Below are 21,404 nucleotides of genomic sequence, written 5' to 3'. Positions count from 1 at the left end.
CTTGCCAAGTTGATTCTTCCACCATAGTTGATGAAGTCCATGAACTCAGCTAGTTCATCCTGGGTTGGCACCTCTACTAGATTTACAGTTGGAAGGCCCAAAGTTATATTCACATCTTGCTCATTAAACTCTATATGTTGGCCTCCAATTGTGCATGTCACCACCAAGGACACAGAGTTGTCAAGCATTACAGTTCTCACCACTGCTGTTGTCCAGAATTCATGCAGAACATCCAAGTATAGGACCGGGTTAGCTGTTAACGCAAGTGCACGATAGGATTCAGAAAAAAATTTCACAAACCCCTTAAAACTGTCAGGGGCTTGGTTAGCTTCAGTGAAAGCAATATAGTTGATTCCTTTCTCTGGGATTACAGCTCTAACATTGTTGAGGGCCATTGTTGTTGAGTAAGATTGAATGGGTAAGAAATATTAGTGAGAAAGGATTTGAAACGAGAGAGAAATCGGTTTGGAATTGAAAAAGCTAGGTCACTTAGAGTTCTCGAAGGCATAAGTATGTGTGTATCGAGATGTATGGGTATTTATAGTAAAAATAGATAACTTATCGAGAAGTCAAAAATAGACGTTTGGAGTATAATTATCGAGAAGTCATTTTGAAGGTGAATTACATATCGAGAAGTCATTTTAATTTACTCTTTTAGAGAACTAAAAATTAACTTATCGAGATATCAAATAAATACCCAGTTTGTCCAAAATGGACTGAATTGTTTCCAATTTTTATTTGAATAAATCAAAATAAAATCAGAATTAATTTTGCCAAAAGTATTTTACCAAAATAATTAATTGAATTAAATTATTTCAGTTCTGAGTTATTTATAAGCCCAAAATGATACTTGTAGAGAACTCTGTGAGTTAATCACTTATAGAGAACTCTACAATGACTTATCGATAAGTCATAATAAAGCTTATCGAGAAGTCACTCGAGAAGTCACTCGAGAAGTCGGTAAATTGACTTATCGAGAACTCACTCGAGAAGTATTAAAATGACTTGTCGATAAGTCAGTTAGACTTATCGAGAACTCAGTTCTCTATATACTTTTGATCACTTTGATTCCACCTTGTGTTAATTTTACATATTGAAAATCTAAATTAAAAGTTAGATGGTTTTCTTAGAATTTGAAAAATTTCAAGCTGAGTTTTGAATTTAAAAAATAAATATGCAGAGATTTCTGAAATATTTATAATTCATATTTCAGTTAATTTCTAATTAAATCAAATAAATTTTGATTTACTAGAAATTAATCTGCTGTAAAACTTTAAGAATTCCAATTTTGAGTTCTCTAGTGACACATTGACTTATCGATAACTCCGAGTTCTCTAGTGACAAATTGGCTTATCGATAACTCAGAGTTCTCTAGTGAAGAAATGACTTGTCGATATCTCCATTCTTCATGTCTTCAAATTGGCTTGTCGATATCTCTGAGTTCTCTAGTAGTTTTTCCTGACTTGTCGATAAGTCATTCTGGAGTTCTCGAATGACTTTTCTATAACTCTTAATCTGTGACTTTTAGAGATCTTGACTTAGAATATTTTTCTCAAAATAGATTTATTCAACTCCAAACTTCTTCATAATTCTTCTTAGGCATGATCTTCTTCTAGATAGAATTCTTAGACTTGACACTGTTTACAGAAAAAGACTTTAATCTGCCCTTGAACATTTTTACAGACTTGAGTGGTACAGTACAAAATGTAAATTTAGATTACAATACAATTTATTTAGAGTTGTCAATTTGACTTAATCTTCTTATTGTAGGGACATGTATTGCACAACACTGGTCAAGATTTGGAGTTATCATAGCATATGTATAATATCAAAAATATTAATATCGTAACTTAAACACGATTGTTGAAGTCTCTCGTTCAACCCTTTTAACTTGCTCAATTTGAGAGATCACTCATTCAAGCGTTGTCTTAACATGATTAGCTTTTAAAAGAACACAGATGTTATATTGCGTGATTGTATTGAGGGGACTCATATTAGTGTGGGATCCATTTCTTTCGTGGGTGTTTGACCCTAAATATTACTTTGGGGTTAAAAATGAGTTAAAATGTCACGATCCTAAATATTATTTAAAAACGGTAAATCGTGTAATATTTATGTAAAAGACCCAAAATGCTACATGTAGCGTTTTGGTACTTTAGTTTTTTTTTTATATGTACAAAATGTTAGATAAAGTAGCGTTTTGGGGTCAAAACGCTATATAATATACCGTTTGGAGCCAAAACACTACTTCAAATAACGTTTTGCACATTATAAAAAAATGAAAAAATAAAATAAAATGCCAAAACATTACATGATGTACAATTTTCATTTTTGAAAAAAAAAATACAAAATGCTAGACGAAGTGCCATTATGAAGTGACATTTCGGGCACTTATTTTCAAAAATAATATTTTGGGTCATTTAACACCCAGAAATGACATTTTGATCCATTTCTCTTATATTATTATTATTAATAAAATAATTAATTATATATTGATAAATAAATATTTTGGAACTGTTTTTTGAACATTTTTGGGGATTATAGCAATTTTTCTTTAAAAATCTCATCCGAATTTTGTAACAAGTTTAATACTTGAAAGTTTAACAGATTAAATTTGTAATAAAAAAGCTAACGCTGTTCCTGTGATCCATTCTTTCTTGTACGTAATTGTATACTGTTGATTTTTTATTTGCATGAATTCTGATTTTCATTTCGTACTTCTGTTTTTTTACTTCAAGACAATTATGGGAGTTAATCAATCATACCTAAGTTATCTTTTACAAATCACAAAATCACAGTAAAATGGACAGAAAGATTCATTCTTGTTAGAAAAAATGGGCTCAGGCCTACAAAAATTAAAAAAATAAATAAAAGTTGAAATAGTGAATCCCACATTTGAAAAATTATTAATGTTATATGAAAATTACTAGTTTTTAGCTGAGTACAGGAATAAAAGGACAAACATAAATCATTGGATAAGTATTGTTTGATTTTGAAGAATTTCAATCCAACTTACCGGTGGCTACACCCCCTAGTTGCACCTGATATTATAAATTACTCTGTACCGTGTGTAAAGAGAATTATATGGGACACTGACAAATGACCATCGTCTGAAAGGGAAATAAATTATAGCTAATTTGCTATTAACAAAACTAAAACATGCAATGTGTTTGTTTTAAGTTGAGTAAAATGAGAACATTGTGCATTTTGTAGCTTTATTCAAGTGGTCGACAGCTTCACCAGTACCACTTCAATGAGAGCTAGTTTTTTTATATTAAAAAAAAACCGGTGGAGATAGCTTGAAAATCATATTCACTTTATCAGTACATATTTAGCCACCGGTGACATTAATCCACCACTTTGGTTCATAACTAATGACAATTATATTTGAATTTGTAATTCAATGATTAAGAATTATAACCTGTTTTCATAAATAGCTAAATCATTCACTCGTATTATTTGTTAAAAATAAGATCTTGTTGAGAGCTTTTATTAATAACTTAAGATTTTAGATGAATTATTTACTTAATATGATATAACTCGATTTAGAGAAGGACTCGGATTCGATTTCTCTCACTCTGATTTGTTTAAGTTAATTATTTGTATTGATATTGGTGTGGATATTGGCATTAGTATTGATTATGTATGTTTTTGAATTAATAGATACAAAAAATATAGTAATTAAAAGTATAAAATTATTAATCCTTTTTAATAGATACATGTATATTACAAGTGAAATTACACATGAAAACAAAGTTATGCAAGTGAAATTAAATTATAGATAACAGTTGATTTGTGAACGAATTGCATAGGATAAATAGTTTTTGTAAAAAAAAAAAAAGTATCGAAAGGGAGGGGGTACACGTGAGGTAAAATAAAAACCGTACCGTTTGACCATCCAAAAAGTCAAAAAAAACTAAAAAGCTGAGAGGCACGCAACGCAAGAGAATCACAAATTTAATTTTAAACACATCCTTTAAAATGAAGAAGCCGAAAGGGCAGATACCTTCTGGAAGAGGATCTGTGGTGTCCGTTGTAGGTGTAAAAGGCTGGCAATTCGGATCATATTTCTCAAATTTTGACAAATACGAAAACTAGCATTACAATATGACTGAATTATTAAGGTAGTGAGTGTTCATACTCTAGAAAACCGGCATTGTATACATATTTCTTAATCCCAATTACAACAAAACTGAGGCCACAGCCACACTTCCCGCCGAGTCGGCATCACCCCCTTTCACTCACATCCCTTCCATTACTATTTCAATTTCAAGGGAAAACTCTTTTCAAACACAAGTCAAATGGAATTAGGATTTGAGAAAACAACAAACACGACATTCCAAAGCAATCTTGTATGAGGCCAGTACAGTAAGTAAGTAGATCTGATCCTCAAACCGACTTGTACCTTTATTGTGATGTACACGGTATAAATACAGACACTTAAATTACATGGTATTGTCTGGATTGGAGCTGACCCTCCTTCAATATCGTTAACAAAAACATGTACGTACCTCTAAAAATAAAACAAACACGGGTAACGGATATTTACAAACTAGTCAGCAACCACTTTACTAGCTACTCTCAAATAACAACCGAAGCTTCTTCAATACTAATATTACTTGGATACTTTCCAAGATATAACTAGTTCAATTATACTTGTCCTCTGTCTGCATGACTGCATTGCTATCAATCAAATCCAACAACTTGCCATTATATTGTCAGTGCTGATCCCTTTTCATTAAGCATTCATTTAGCTCCCCTTCTTTTAAAAAAAAACTTAGTAAAATTTATTGGGGCTTTTTCATAAATAGTAGATATATTTTTTTTTATTGTAAAAATACTATCATTTTTTTAAAAAAAATGCAAAAATACATTTGGTAACTTAGGAACGATTTTACAAACCATTTGCAACTTGAATTTTAAAAAATATTTGCGAAAAGTAAATTTCTAATCATATTTGCAAACTAAAATATAACATAGAATGCAACCTAAAATGCAAATAAAAACCATTTGCATACTTCAAAATCAAATGCAAACTACCATGCAATAACTTTGTTAAAAATCAATTGATAATTTAGTTGAATATTTAGCTAAGCCTATACAATTTAAGCTTTTCATAATTATGTTCAAAATAGCCCTTAAATTGCTGAGGTCGACTCATTTGAATAAAAACTATTCCACCTTCAGCAAAACAAAAAATAAAAAATAAATAAATGCAAAACCGATTTCTGCTTCAGCCAATCTTAATATAAGAACATCTAGGGAAAATAAGAAACTGTAGATTAATAGAACTATAAAAGACATTGGCTCTTCCTACCTATAGACTGTTAAATTGCATATTTTTTCCTATATAACGATGATCAATCTTCAAATCTTCAAATGAAAATTGGCCGCAACAGGATCCTTTTACTTGTAATTAGTGCTTTACGCCAACAAAACACAAACCTACTTCAGCTTGGGCTTGAAGCTCTTCCAAAACTTTAACAAGGTGCTCACGAGATGCAGGAATTTCCACTTGTTGTGTTAACATTCTCCTCAATCTTCATATGAAAAAACAAGAGAAACCATAATGCAGCTATATGAAAGGAACTGAACTTAAAGAGCAAGTAATTTAATGTGTAACACATACATGGATATCATTTTGACAAACATTTTAATTTAGATAAATAACATGATAATAATTCAGGCTACCTCCTACTGAATTTCATTAATGTATCTAGTATCTAAAGACGAACCAAGTTGCTTTCCTTCATTCAAATGCAAGACAACCAGCAGACATTACATAGGCAGCAAACCATACACTAGACTCCATCACCCACAAAGTTCAATCAGAGTGGCTTATGTAATCATGCAAATTCCAAATTGCAAGATGTATTATTAAAATTTCAAATTATAACTTTTGCAGTTTGTTTGAAAACGCAATCCACATCAAATGAAAATAATCCTTGTTCCCAGAATTTCACCGACTTAAATCAGGGAGTATGTTGTGGTTCTTGTTAACGAAGGAAAAAATTGCTCCCACCAATCGGAATTGAGGGAAAATACATGATGGCTTTTCCCTGATAACATTCGTTTCATAATTAACAATTCTGCAACCGGAGTTATTATAGATAATTTAATGACTGACCAACCAATATGCCCGCAGAACTTTTTATAGACAACTCATACACATTATGCAGAAAACAAGTTACTTGATTTATCAACTGTATACAAGTAGCATGACTTTTACCCATATGAAATGACCCAAAGCTCATTTGGTAATAATAAGAGTAATAAATTTACTAATCTTATTGAGATGATTTTTAATACAAGTTACATGTTAAATTCAGTGATGCGTAGCATTGCAGCACTTGCACCTAAGATTAAGGATAAAAACTAACGCAATTCAGGCAAACTTGCTCATAAACCTTATAGTTCATTTTATAGTTTCTTTATCACTGCTTAATTACTATCCTACGAATGAAAAATGACAAAGGATTATAAATCATAAAAAGATGTGCATAGTAACACTTTTTTTTGCTAATTAATTACGCACATGCACCCACCAGGAGTCGAACTCTTGACCTCCCGCAAGGGGGACAAGAGCTCATGCATGCAGATAAAATGCAGAGTTGGTTTGAAATAAAAGGAGGTTAAATGATATGCATACCTCTGGACAACTGCGGTGTCCCCGTGACCAGTGCATATGATAAGCATGGTATTAGCAGGTACACTGGAGCACAAAATTTTGACTCGAGCATTTAATCGAAGAAGGGCGTCCTTTGTTTCGGGGGTAATTTTGTAAGTTATGCTTTTTTTTCTTGTAGACAACTTTTTGCAAGCAAGCAATGATATCATATTTTCCAGCTTTTCCTTCAATTTTTTATCATCCTCTGCTTGCTTCTTCAGAACAGAATTCAATTCCGAGAATTGTGCCCAGACAAAATGCACCTTTTCATTATTTACCTGTGCTAAGAAAAGAGGTCACACTACTACCTGTTGAAATTTCCACCACCTATTCTTCCTCAAGACATTTCGAAAGAAAAATCCAAAAAAATTACCTCTTTTTTTGCTTTTGTCAGAGCTTCATCGTCAGATGATACTGGTATTGCATTAGATGACTCGGATGCATATCGCTTCACTACAGATATATTGTCAATGACAGATGAGGTTTTGCCGCATTCACCTAATACTGTAAGTAGTTTCTTTCGCATGAATGATGGAGGCGCACCAAAGTCCGGTCCTAAATAAGAAACAACAAAGACAAGGAAAAGAGCAACATGAGATTAAAATATAAATAAAAATACTGTGGTGGTGGTGGATTGAGAGTGAACAGGTTAAAGATAATAAAAGAACATGAACCAATAAGTAATAGAAAATGAAAGAAGACAAATCCTTAACTTACGACTTCACTATTAGGCATTTTCCACTAATATTTACTAGCATCAACTTGCCTATCTATGTTAGTTATTAACATCTTACATTATTGAATTCCAAGTAAAATTAATTATCTTTGTTGAAATGTTAATCTAACAAAGGATCACAAGTTGTGGGAAACTTTTTTTATCTGTAATCCTGATCACTAATAACAGGTCTTAGGGTCTATACATATAGATAATGTCGGATTAAAAAGTACTTCATTCTTTTTGTGAAATCAGAAAAACAGATGTAATGTTATCCCACTTTGCAAAAAGTATAGAATACAATTATTGAGAAAGGTCTCCTGATGCAGTTCATCCTTGTATAATTCCCCTTCCCCTAGCAACCAACGGTAGAAAAACAATTGTGACCTCATTAAACCTGAAAAGCTTATAATAGTAGAGAAGCAAGTTTTCAATCTTCCTATAAAGATAAGCACTTGCCATGTCTTATTTTCAGCAGAGCTAGTTCCATAGTAGCTCTTGCATCTTCAACACTATCATGCCCATCAATTGAGTTCTGTATCTCTCTGGAAAGAAACTTTCGAGTGAGCAGGCGAAGTGATATCTTATAAGTAGAAGTACCACCACGTGAATGCGTGTACAATATTGCCGTATCTATCACTAGATGGTGAGATATTTTAAGTGCTAGCAAATCATTCTCCAACGAATGCCCAACTAAGATGGTTTCTTTGTGCACCAAAAGTAGAAAATCTTCCTGCAGACAGTATGCAACAAACAAGGTGAAACGGTTATGTGACGTTTTAAGATTAACTTGTTACATACTATACATAGATAGGCCTACTGTAAACCTGAATATCTTTAAGGGTAGTCGTCACCGGATCTAGCATCTCATGTGTGATGCCGCTGTACCTGCATTTAGGTATGTCCAATCGAGTTTCACTTGATAATTTATGTACTACATGCAATTTTCTTCAGAATTAGACAAATGGAATAGGTTTCATTCAATGTAAAACTAAGAAATGGAAGATTTGAGAAATTAAGCTTATATGGTTATCTTGCATATATAAAGGGGTATAATCCACCAATATAGAAATATCTTGGAATCATAAGAATAATAAAAAGACTTGAGGTCTGATCTTTATTTAGGAGCTATTTAGTCCCTAATGTATATTAAGAGTTACTATTCATTTTTTTCATTTTTTTGGGGGTGGGGTGTTATGCTCCACAATCCACAATTCCACATCATCCCTCTCAAAAATAGAATATTAATCTTCTGCCCAAATTCATCCAGATATAAAAAAAATTGCATCTAAATAACATGGCATATGAAATGTTGAACTTCTTGCAAAGTAACCAAAAGATTGCCGATATAATCTTGCATGTAAATAACCTTAATCACAAGAAGGATATTGGTACGGTAATAATTTCCTAAGAAACACTGGCTGCCTGAAAGATTGTTACGGTGACATAACACCACGACGCTGGTAAAGGGCGCAATGAGACAAAGGAGATAAGACACCCTATGGCAATATGGAGTTTACCTAAAATTGCAGATCTATACTACATTACTAAATCCAAACCGGAGATCTTCCGTTGTCAGGCGTTTGTAGTACATAATTTCGGCCATTATAGGACCAGTATTCTGAACCTAACAGGTATGAGCATGGACTTCTATACTACTCCCTCCGTCCCTCCCACTTGTTTACATTTGGGTTGGGCACGGAGGTTAAGAAAAATGATAAAGTACTGGAGGAAAGTTAAAAAAGTGAGTAAAGTGGTGGGATCGATCAATATTTATATGTATGGGTATAGTGGATTTATAATATGGGTATAGTGGATGTAAGCAGTGGATGTGGTTACTTTTTAATTTATAAAAACTATACTACTTTTGGAAAATTTTGAAATGTAAAGAATTGAAAGGGACATCCCAAAAAGGAAAATGTAAAGAATTGGTTGGGACAGAGGGGGTAATAATTAACCATCTATAAGATTTAGTTGAGCTAAAATAAAAGTTTAAACTTTTTCAACATAAGGGTTTAAACAGGATTTATATGGTATAAGTTTTAAAACACTATACATATTTGTAGGAGTTGGTGTCTTTCATGTGCCTCAACTCTCATGTTTTCATATTGTACCGATGGAAGTTAGTCACCAAGCCACCAAAGAATAATAATTTATATATCTTAAAATTAACATTGAGTTATTAGGCCAAGTATATACTGCAATATAGCAAAATGTATATGCTGTTGGAATTTAAAAAAGTTTTTTGAATTATAATGTTGAAACTAGACACCCAGGTACTTAACTAGTTGCAAGAATGATGCGGTTAATAAATTATTTTAAATTTAAAATAGCAACAAAAAAAAATCTTTACAGGGTATACCATCCAGCAGAAATATTGAAATTCAGTCACATAATTAGTTTCAACAAAATGCATACCTGGTGTTGTAATCAGTAATTGGGTTTGATGGTTTTACCAACTTATCCAATAAGACCTGTGAAGGAATACAAAATCAGTCAAATGTAGGGCTAAACGATGAAACATAGGAGTTTTGGTTACCGATGAGTGAAAAATTAATGAGAATACGCATCAACTACCTATAATAACAAATCCCAAAACAACCAAGCTCATTACCTAGATGCGGATAGAGCACTAAACCGGTAACTTAATTGATGTAAATTAACAGATGTGATCATAGATGACGGAAGAACAGTGTTATTAATGTAAAATATGAGTAATTATTGATCCAATAGTTATAATTTAATTGTAAAATCTAGATCGACGAATATAATTTAGTCTTCGAGTCTCCAACTAACAGGGGTCTTCATAGAACCCAACTCATTATATCCATAAGGCTTTACAAGATTCTTATCCAAAGTACCGGAATATGAAAGGTCTGGGGTCCCTATTAGACCAACAACGTACATTAATTTAATATTTTTAGAGGGATCTTAACTAAAGTACTACGCGACTTATTATACTTCAAATCTTGGATAATTCTTTAACATTCCAAGTTTTAATGCATCTTTTTAATATTCAATAATGTGCTTCTACGAATACAGAAACATAGAAATAAGTAAAATAAGTTGAATTGATTAAAAATACAAGGACTTAATGAGTTGAAATATACTATTATGGAGACAAAATAAATTATTCGTGCATCAGACGGATTTCAAGCTAGTATCTAGAAAAGATTTCTAATTCTTTAAGAAAGCAAAAACATGTGACGTGTGCTGCTGCTATCATGTCATTAAAGTTATGTTGCGCAAGTATTTATTAAAAGTTTGCTACAACTATAAGTACTTTAATTTATAAAAATTACAATAGACAATTAATGGTAGTTACATTAAATGAACATAACATATATGTAAACGAGAGGTGCGATACAAGAAGAAAAAACTTTTATCAAACTATACCTGTCCTTTAATATCCACCATTGTAACTCTCGTGAGCTCAAAACCCTCTTTCGTGATACACTGATTAAAGAATGAAGGAATTAATAGTGTGGAATTTGAATATAAATTTCAAAACACTAATTATCGTAAATGATATATCTAATTTTATTAAAAATCATATAGCCGAATTACAAGGTTATACCCAATTCATGTAAGATTATCATGGCCTAATTTATCAGCTACAAAAACATAATTTTATCCAGAACTACATGTTTCCTGGGTAGTTTACACAGAATTGCATAAAAACAAAAGAGACATCACGTAATGAGGGTTTTGGATGCTACTGTTGACCAGCTTTGAAATGCAAGCCAAGACATGGTCAAAGGACGATAGTAATGAGCTGGATTATGTTGTCTTTGTAAGTTTCAGAAAAATAACTATATCCGCATGATAACATACAATTAATCATTTAAGTGGAAAATAATAAATATTTTCTTAAAAGATATATCATGTGATTCGTGTCACCGTCAATTTGTCATATCCAATAGCAAATAATATAAAGTCAATGCAAAAATTTCCATTTGTAACTTTACCATTTCACAATCAAGTGCCAATATGTTATGCTTAGGAACTCCTGCAGGAGAGGGAAGAGTCGAAACAAATTCTGCACACCAGGAATACCAAACAACTTGAAGTACCAAAGAAACAATAGAAAAGATAAAAAGGAAAAGCACGTTATAAGTAGTTACCTGGTTGACTATTACAGTAACCGTTATCTTCTAGTTCCTTCTCTGTGAGTGTATAATATGACAAGGGAAATGGTAAATCTTTTGGGAGATCACCAAAGGTTAGATTGTTTATGCCAGTATTAGACGTTCCTGCATTAAACAAGCAACTTAATTAAATCAAGCGGGAAGCACCAATATGTTGCAAACTATTACGCTGTCAATTTTGAACAACTTCACAAAATTGTTTTTACATGGTGTAATGACGCTACAATACAACACATTCTTGTCCTGTTACTTGCTGATGCCTTCTTTACTCACATTACCATAAGATCTTATTCATGCTCTAAACTTATTTATTTATAAGAGGAACACAACACTTTTTATTCAGTGGTCACTTATTAATTTATCATTATCCATATTCAGTGACCTCGGCCAATTAGACGACATGCTTAAATTAGACATATTGCTAAAATAAGTTCAAAATTCTATAGAGGTAAGCAGCATAAACTAAAAAAAGATAGAACATACCAACTACAGCGAAGATTTTAAGAACATTATAGTTGGAAATGATGTATAAAAAAAATTAACACCGTTAAATGTCATTAAGAAAACATTTGTATTTAAAACTATGAATGTGCATTTTTATGCCAAGTAAACAGTTGTGTATTCCTGACTACAGACTACTTGAACTTATTTGTGTTAGACAATATTTTTAACTACTAAATTCTCTTAATATTTACTATTTTTCCCTTTTGTGTAATGTGTGTGCTTCGCTTTCCATTCCAGCTCTTAGAGTCCTCGTCCACAAAGAAATACCTTGATCAAGTCTCTGAACACGTTTGCTGACTGACTCAGCATTATCCCTTTTTCTTTTTACTTTGCACGTAAGAAGAGCATCTATAGTCTGCATTCCATCTGCAACACAGCTGTCAACAACAGCCTGTAAGCATAAATATGTACGAGATGCAATGCACCAATGTGATGTTCTGCTCTTTTATCTAAATTATAAGTGTAAAAAACACCAACCTAAGAGCTAATACTGCCCTTGGAATCCCAAAGAATTCTTTAAAACTGAGGAGTAACTTAGACTGGGACAAGTAAAGACCCGCGTCAAGGCCAGGAACGTAAAGCATAACAACTTTAGGAATCAGGGGCTTGTTCTGCATATCAGAAGATAACACCTCGATATTACACACTATGCACAATTTTTTCTGAACCATTGGAATGAAGGATTAATGCTTATACACGCAAGAGTACATATGTGAATCTGAAAAACCTACTCCTTAAAAAAGAAAACGTGACCTTAACTGCAGTGCAGAAATCATATTAAAAAATTATACAGATGATGATGGTCAAACTTCTCAACGTAGTTATTGCTTGGACCATTCCATGTCCTCAACAAAATCTACATAACATTACACCTTAATTCTGCCAAACAAATCATATTTTTCACTTCCCACAGTGGGGCATATGAGCCCAGAATACTCAAAAAATGAAAATCATTAATACAAATGGACTGCTAGAAGTGGCACAACAACAGATAGAAATCAAGTTTATGCGCGTTAACAAAAGAATGAGAAACCAATATGTTGTCCAATGCATTTTGAAATTATGTGTGTATAGAAAAAATCAGAAAGTAACACACAAGGAGGAGTCGAGGAGACAGTTACTTTTATAAAAATCCACGATGGCATAAACCCCTCAGCAAGCACCCAATTGACAAGTCCTTGCATGTCCTATTACATTATACGAAAAAAAAATCTTAAAATTCAGGCAACTGATTCAAATGTAATATAAGCTTACTGATTGTCACAAATCCTACTTGAAAGTTCAACGAGGAGGCTGCTTCTGGAATCTTAAAGACAACATCTGCTTTTGCCTGCACCACATGAATGTTCAAAAATTAGTAACAGGCATGAAAACAAATGACCAGAAGTACACTTTTCAAATTATGTTGCATTGGTGGAATTTTCAAGTTGATCTGAAAGTGTAAAGAAAAAAACTCTATAGGGTTGAAACTTGACAATAACTTGTAAACTTATTAACAAAAATGCACTATGCTGACTATAAACACTTAGAGGCTGGAGTAACCATAAACCCCGTATTTATTGAGAGATGGGCCAAAATGTCATTTTTGAGTGTTAAATGGTCTAAAATGTCACTTTTGAAAATAATGGCCCAAAATGTCACTTCATAACGGTACTTCGTCTTATGTTTTGTATTTTTAATGCAAACGGTACATAGTGTGCCATTTTTAGTACTTTGATTTTTTTTTTTTAAAAAATTAAAATGTGCAAAACGGTGGTTGAAGTAGTGTTTTGACTCAAAACGGTACATCATATAGCGTTTTGTACCAAAACGTTACTTTATCTACCGTTTTGCGCATAAAAAAAAATCAAAATGTCAAAACGTTACACGAAGTTCCGTTTTAGGTGTTTTGCATAAACGGTACACGATGTACCGTTTTGAAGTGAAATTTAAGGCCATTTTTAACCCCCAAGTGACATTTAGGGCCACCACCCGTATTTATTTTGAAAGTAACTTATAACATAAATCAACCAAATAAACAATAAATTTTACGAAAAGGCTTGGGAAATTCTGTAGGCTAAAGCCATGTGATCCTCACTCAAATTTCATTTCCTAAATTCTTACAAAAACACAATAGGTTATCTTTGCAATTGTTTTTCTTTATTCTCCCTAACATTAGGCTAGCTCATACAACCTATATGCCATGAATTGAAAATATAGCCAATAAGAGTTTCAAAAAAAACACACACGTTACAATTTACAACAAACATATTAAATCAAATAAAATTAATATTCGAACAGGAAAACAAAAAGGGGTATCGCGAAAACAACCTCAGGACCATAGATACTGAGATACGGATTGGCGGTTCCATCTTTTTCCAATGTGTTTTCTTGGGAATCGTGAGACTTGTTAAAATTGGAAGAAGTCATGTTTTGTTGGTGATTATTTGTATGTATAGCAGCAGCGCAGTTGTGAGGTGTACTTTAAATAGGGTGTTGAACACTTGAACTCATTTCCCAAAACACAAACCTGTCTGAAGCCTGTTATGCAAATAATGAAAAGTGTATTCTTCTTCTGAGGTTCGGGTTAAAGTTGATTTATTAGGTTTTCATATAAACTAAACCCGCTTGGTCGCCAATGTATTCGGGCTCATTACAAGAATTGTTGTGAACAAATACTTTCTAAGATTATAATCCATATCTATAAAAAAAAAATAAGTTTCACTCCCTCCGTTTCGATCAATTTTTCACGTTTGATTTGGGCACGGGAATTAAGAAATATATATAAAGTAGTGAAAAAAGAAAAAAAAAAGTGGATGAAGTGGTAGAACCCATTAATTTTTAATGTATAAAAAGGAGATAATGGAGTAAAAGTAGTGTGAAAAAAGAGAAAAAGTGAGAAATTGGTGGGACTCATTGACTGTTTTTGGTAAATTTTGAAATATAAACAATTAGATTAGACATGCCAAAAAAAAATGTAAAAAAATTTATGAACATTATGTTATGCAGTTTGGCCGAGCTGCACTACCAGCCTTTACCTTCAATCTATGTTCGAAGAGACCCGACAATGGATATGTTTTGAGCCATTTATAATAACGAGAGTTTCATTTATTTACCATTTATGTATGTCAGTTTCTATTGATTGAGTTTTATTATTATTTTTCAATGTTTGAATAATATTTTAATTATTCTGCATTTCAGTTTGTAGTGCATTTATAATCACTGAATTTATGGTTTTCTAATGATTATAATAATATGCAGTTTGGAGAGTGGATAGTTTTTAAATTTAGTAATATCTACATTTATCTACAATTTTAACGAGTGAGTAATCCTGGAAATTACGAAAATAATTTAAACTTAAAAGGTGGCAGATCCAAATATAAAGATAAACTTAAAGTCACGAAAAAGTATTGGAACCATGAATTTTAATACAATAAAATATTTTTCCGTATACTCCATCATTTATATTTAAATAACTATATTTGAGATTATAAAAGAAACAATGTTTTGATTAGTATTATATGTAGTAAATATAATATTATTAAAAACGTGACATTTTATGAAATAAATTTAAATTTTCATATTATTATAAAGGAATATGAAAAGATCATATATTATATAAATTTCATTGAATTATTGCACATTATTTTATCGGTGTTAGTGTTTAAATTTTTATACAATAATTTATTAAAACAACAAAGATTCATCTATGAAAAGTAAAGGTTTAAAAATTATTTCAATTTGTAAATTTACAAATAAGCTTACTATGAAAGTAACAAAATAGATGGAATAATGTTGTATATTTTAATTATCGTATTGCATTAATTAATTTATATGATTTCTTAATTTTGACAGTTATGTACTTATATATAATATTTCTCTAAACGTACAAGAAAAAATAATGTATTATATAATATGTAATATAAGAAAAAAAATCTCTAAAGGTACAAGAACAAATCAATTGAGATAATATTTGAAAATAGTAAAAGAAAAACTAAAAATTATGATTAAAGTTTTTTCCAAAATATTCATAAATTTGTATATCTCAAATATATAATGTATTCCTCAACAATCAATAGTATTTAAGTAATAAAGTATATTAAAAATAAATTATAAAGTATATTTTATGATATAGGATTAAATACATAAATAGTTGAATTAATTTGATTTTTTAGAAATCTAATAATTTGAAATTGTGGCATTGTATAAATTAAAAATAAATTAAATGGTTTTATTTTTTATTCTAAATTGATGTTACTTAGAATTAAGACAACAACTTTCTTAAAATCCACCCACGTCTATGCATAATCAATTTTGTACTGCACTATAACTTGACAACATGTAGTATAAATTTGTGGTTGTGTTCTATCCTAAAATTTTAAGTTAATCTTAAAACACCTTTTTTATGCAGAAAAAAGTCATGTTTGATCAGTTATTTTCACTTGGCACCTCAAAAACAACATGAAAAATTAAAGTAACAGTTACAAGAATGTGGGCTTCGATCTCTAATGCTGTCAATCAAACTGATCCAGTGAAGGGTTATAATCTAATTTTGCTGGATAATGATGTAAGAGTCTTCTGTGTTCATTCTATGTATCAATTACATTAATATAGTAAAATTTTGAATTGTCGCGCTTCTTATCTTAATGTAGGATTGTCATGTACATGCCTTTGTTTTTGCTGACAACTGGAAAACTCATTCTGATAAGTTCGTTGAGGGCGGAATTTATGTTTTGTTCAATTTTTATACGAAGGAACCTTTTGGATCTTTGAAACCGGTGTCCTCCAAAATACTCATAAATTTCTCACCCACAACATCTGTTGAAAGAGTGGATGATGATATCATGATATCTAATAACAAATTTGAGTTTGTTGACTTAAGTGAATTGCTTGCTGTTGCATCTACTAATGGAGATTCTGAATTTCCAGAATATTCAATCGGTAAGACATAAGAGTTTTTTCTACTGTGTTTTGAGTATCAGTGAATATATAATTTTTTTTAGATTCTGATTTTGCTACAAAATGAATTTATTACTATGAATCTGACAATTACACGCGTCATAACTTATCAGATGTCATGGGCGTTGTTGAGGGTTATGAGACCTTATCAAAGATAAAAACAAAGTTTGGAATGAGGGACATTGTCAAATTTAGACTTACAGATGGGAGGTCATATTTTTTCTTTACCTTCTAAGATTTTTTAATAGTCTGCATTTAAATTATTTAATTCACAATAATACATTGTTTTTAGACATTCATGTAACGTTACTGTATGGGGTAAGCTTGCTATTACAATGGAAGATAGCTATAATGAAATTGCGAAAGATGAAACAATTATTGTCATTCTCACAAGTACCAAACTGACCACTTTCCGTAGTGAGTGTTGTTGTGCAAGACATGTCTGTATCATAACAAGACTAAGTCATACTGACAGCCCTAAGATTAGTTGTATTGTAACCTTAATCTGTAATTCATACTTGTAACACTTAATGTCTGTAAAATATAAATGGAGTAGACTAGCGCATTTTTCTCTGAACAGTGTCAAGCCTAAGAATTCTATCTGGAAGAAAATCAAGAAGATCATGCCTCAGAAGAATTATGAAGAAGCTTGGAGTTGAATAAATCTGTTTGGTGTAAAACATTCTAAGTCAAGATCTCTACAAGTCACAGAATTAGTGTTATAGAGAAATCATTCGAGAACTCCAGAATGACTTATCGAGGAGTCATTTAAACTTCAGAGAGTACCGACGGATGAGTAACATCTACCCGACGGATGAGCAATATCTACTCGACGGATGAGGAATGTCTACTCGACGGATAAACCATCACTACTCGACGGATAAACAACATCCACCGGGTATAGAGAACTCAGAAATTGTCTGTCGAGAACTCAGAGATATCGACAAGTATACATTCATTAGAGAACTCTGAGTTATCGATAAACCAAAATTCACTAGAGAACTCAGAGTTGTCGATAAGTCTAGGCAACAATGAAGTTTCAGAGATATCGACAAGCCAACATGCCTATCGAGATGTCGAGTTCTCTACGACTTAATTGGAGATCTCGAAGTGAAGAAATTTCTCTAAGTACAGAATTGCAGAACAGTTCAATATCCAAGGTTGCAAATCAATAAACAATTCACACAGCTGGATTGACAAGTCTACAAAAAGCAGCTTGAGAGATGTGCAAGATCAACGATAAAGATTAATTGACAGAGGACATTAAAGTAATCACGGGAAGCTAAAGATATGCTAAGCCAGAAATGGAAGATTTGCTTTTCTATAAATAGAAATGACAAGTGACAGTTTAGAAAAGATAATAGCATGTTTATTATCCACCGTGTAAACCAGCAGTTAACTGAGTTATAAAGTTAACACTGGTCCTCTAGTTAAGTTAAGGAGAACAATCAGATTAGAAAAAGTGTGTGTTCTCTCTCAAGAAAGAAGCTAAGTTCTAAAACAAGAACTTAGAGATTTTGTAGCAAAACACTGCTTGATTTTTAATATAAAATTAAGTGAGTTTTGAAGATCTTTGTTTTACATATTTGCTCAGCTATTTATGTTTAACATCCATTCTACTAAATCATTAACAACAACCAACTGCTAAAGCCTAAGTCGACCGAAAATCAAACATTTAAGCCAAAACACATTCACCCCCCCCCCCTCTGTGTTGTATTCATACCTAACAAGTGTTCTGTCCTTATTTTAGTAATTTCAATATATTAAATATTTGGATTCATATACGAAAGAAGTAGTTATTTTTTGTATTAATTTGTTTTTGTCTTCAGAAATAGTTCAAATTAGCACTTTGCCAGCTTCTAAGGTTTACCTCAATCTTGACTTTGATGATGTTCTTGAAATGAGGCAACGGTACTTATTCATCATATTTATCAGTTTTCATTATATCTTCGTGTTAGATATATTTGATAATGTCATGGCTAATATGATTTATGTTTAGTTTTCAGATCTTACTTAAACAGGATAAATCAGTACTTACTGAAAGTCAGGACTTAAGGATATCAGTACTTATATTATCAGGAGATAATCATCAGAAGATGGATATCAGAACTTAAGTACTGAAGGACATTCAGATAAGGACAACAGCTGATTAAAGGAAAGAAGATCGAGACAAACATAAGAAGAGATATGCATGAAGAAGGAATTCTATGAAGAATAGAATACTTGAAAGAAAAGATATCTGATTGATATATTTTAGGAAGCAGAATTATATTCCATATCAATTAGCGATTATTTTGTAACTGTGTAGTATATAAACACAGACATAGGGTTTACACTAAAAGTGTTATCATATTCGAGAAGATTTATTCATTGTAACCCTAGCAGCTCTCGTGATATTTGTTCATCACTGAGAGGTAACAGTTCCATACTGTAACAGAGTTTATTGTTTCAATAAAGTTTGTTTTCTGTTACTTGAGTTATTAAAGTTCGATTTGATTGTACTATACACTGTATTCACCCCCTCTACAGTGTGTGTGTGTGACCTAACAAGTGGTATCAGAGCCTGTCTGTTAACACACAAACAGTTTAAGATCCAAACACAATCATGTCTGATACAGAAACTCCAACTAAGCCCACCAAAACTGAAGAACCTCCAAAGACACAAATTCAAAGTCGGTATGAAACCATCAGAGTTCCCATATTGAGACCATCTGAATATCCCATATGGAAGGTGAGGATGACCATGTTTCTGGAAGCAACAGATCCAGAATATCTTGATAGAATCAAGGAAGGGCCTCACAAACCAACCAAGCTCGCGGTTGCAGTTGCAGGTGAAGCAGCAAAGACTGTACCAAAGGAGAAGAGTGATTACACTGCTGAAGATATCACATCAATTGCTAAGGATGTTAAGGTACGACACTTACTGCATAGTGCCATTGATAATATAATGTCAAACAAGGTAATAAACTGCAAGACTGCAAAGGAGATATGGGATGCCCTGGAAACAAGGTGTCAGGGAACTGATACGATTAAGAAGAACAGGAAGACAATACTCACTCAAGAGTATGAACACTTTGACTCAAAGGCTAATGAGTCATTGACTGATTTATATGATAGATTTGTCAAACTCTTGAATGATCTGTCACTGGTTGATAAGGAGTATGATCTTGAAGATTCAAACCTTGAATTCCTGTTAGCTCTTCCTGAATGCTGGGATTTGAAGGCAACAACAATAAGAGACAACTACAATCTTGATGAAACAACTCTTGATGAAATTTATGGAATGCTCAAGACTCATGAACTTGAGATGGAACAAAGAAGCAAGAGAAAAGGTGGAAAGTCAAGGACAGTTGTTCTTAAGGCTGAAGAAGAATCCCCCAAGGCAGCTACCTCAAGGAAAGACAAGGGTAAAGCTCTCTTCATAAAGTCTTATACTGAGTCATCAAGTTCTAAAAGTGAAGATGACTCAGAATCTGAAAGTCTGCCTGAGACGGATGCTGATGAAGAGATGATGAAGCTGTGTGCTCTTATGGTGAAAGGGATCACAAAGATTGCATACAGGAAGTTCAGGAAGGAAAAGAAGTTTTCCAGGAAAGGCACAAGCTCTAATAAGAAGAATTTCAGAAAATATGAGAGCAGAGGAGGAAAGTCTGACATAGGAGATTATACAAATGTCAAATGCTACAATTGTGGTGAGAAAAGCCACATATCTCCTGATTGTAAGAAAGTGAAGAGTGACAAAGGAAAGGCTCTTGTCACAAAGAAGAAAAGCCGGACAGACACCTCAGATTCTGAAAGTGAGGAGAATTATGCCTTTATGGCAAATGTTGATAAAGCAAGTGCTGAAAGCAGCTCTAAAGCTGGTGAATCAAAGGTACCTCAAACTACTTATGCCTTTTATACTGATGATATAAATGAGTTGAGAAGATATCTTAAAACCATGTTTGTTAGCTATAGAGATCAAACTTTAACATGTGAAAGACTAACTTCCGAAAATCTTGCTTTTAAGAAAAGAAATGATTTCTTAGAAAAGGAGTTAGTTATGTTCCATCAAACTCAGAAAGATAGAGATGATGCCTTTTATGTTAGGGATGAAGTGCTAAAAATGAATGAATCTTTAAAAACTGAGTTAGAAAAGGAAAGAGAGGTTATTAGGACTTGGACTAACTCTGGCAGAACAACTCAGAATTTGTTAAGTAGTGAAAACTGGAAAGAGAGCTTAGGATATGGAGAGGATAAGAATGATAAAGGAACTGTAGATATTAAGCCTGTTGTTGTTAAGCAAAAGCCAAAGTTAAAACCTGTTAAGTTTGTAGCTGTAAAGTCTGATAATGAAAAATCAGAAGTTAAAAAGGAATTAACTTCTGACAAACTAAAACAGGAAAAGACAGCTGAAGTAAACATAGGCTTAATGTCAAAGAAACAGCTTAAG

The 21,404-nt window shown here is 32.3% G+C and overlaps 1 protein-coding gene across 2 annotated transcripts; it reads right to left on the bottom strand.

Annotated features, from left to right (window-relative positions):
- Nucleotides 1-5,210: 5,210 nt before the first annotated feature.
- Nucleotides 5,211-14,665, bottom strand: LOC141712288 (small RNA degrading nuclease 5-like). Of its 2 annotated transcripts, XM_074515164.1 has the most exons (14): nucleotides 14,345-14,664; nucleotides 13,308-13,364; nucleotides 13,156-13,221; nucleotides 12,512-12,645; nucleotides 12,302-12,411; nucleotides 11,507-11,635; nucleotides 11,351-11,421; nucleotides 10,779-10,838; nucleotides 9,801-9,856; nucleotides 8,210-8,270; nucleotides 7,842-8,115; nucleotides 7,041-7,222; nucleotides 6,650-6,945; nucleotides 5,211-5,540 (listed from the first exon to the last, which is right to left on the bottom strand). In XM_074515164.1, exons 1-14 carry the CDS (start codon nucleotides 14,441-14,443, stop codon nucleotides 5,417-5,419), a joined length of 1,719 nt encoding a protein of 572 aa, XP_074371265.1. In that variant the 5' UTR covers nucleotides 14,444-14,664; the 3' UTR covers nucleotides 5,211-5,416. The 2 variants fall into 2 exon arrangements, with proteins under 2 accessions (XP_074371265.1, XP_074371266.1); XM_074515165.1 differs by lacking the exon at nucleotides 11,507-11,635 and having other exon boundaries at nucleotides 14,345-14,665.
- Between the last annotated feature and the right edge of the window lie 6,739 nt (nucleotides 14,666-21,404).

The sequence above is a fragment of the Apium graveolens genome, chromosome 3 (assembly GCF_009905375.1).
Source record: "Apium graveolens cultivar Ventura chromosome 3, ASM990537v1, whole genome shotgun sequence".
NCBI lineage: Eukaryota > Viridiplantae > Streptophyta > Magnoliopsida > Apiales > Apiaceae > Apium > Apium graveolens.
Note: the sequence above shows the minus strand (reverse complement) of the source record. Positions and strands in the feature narration are given on the sequence as shown.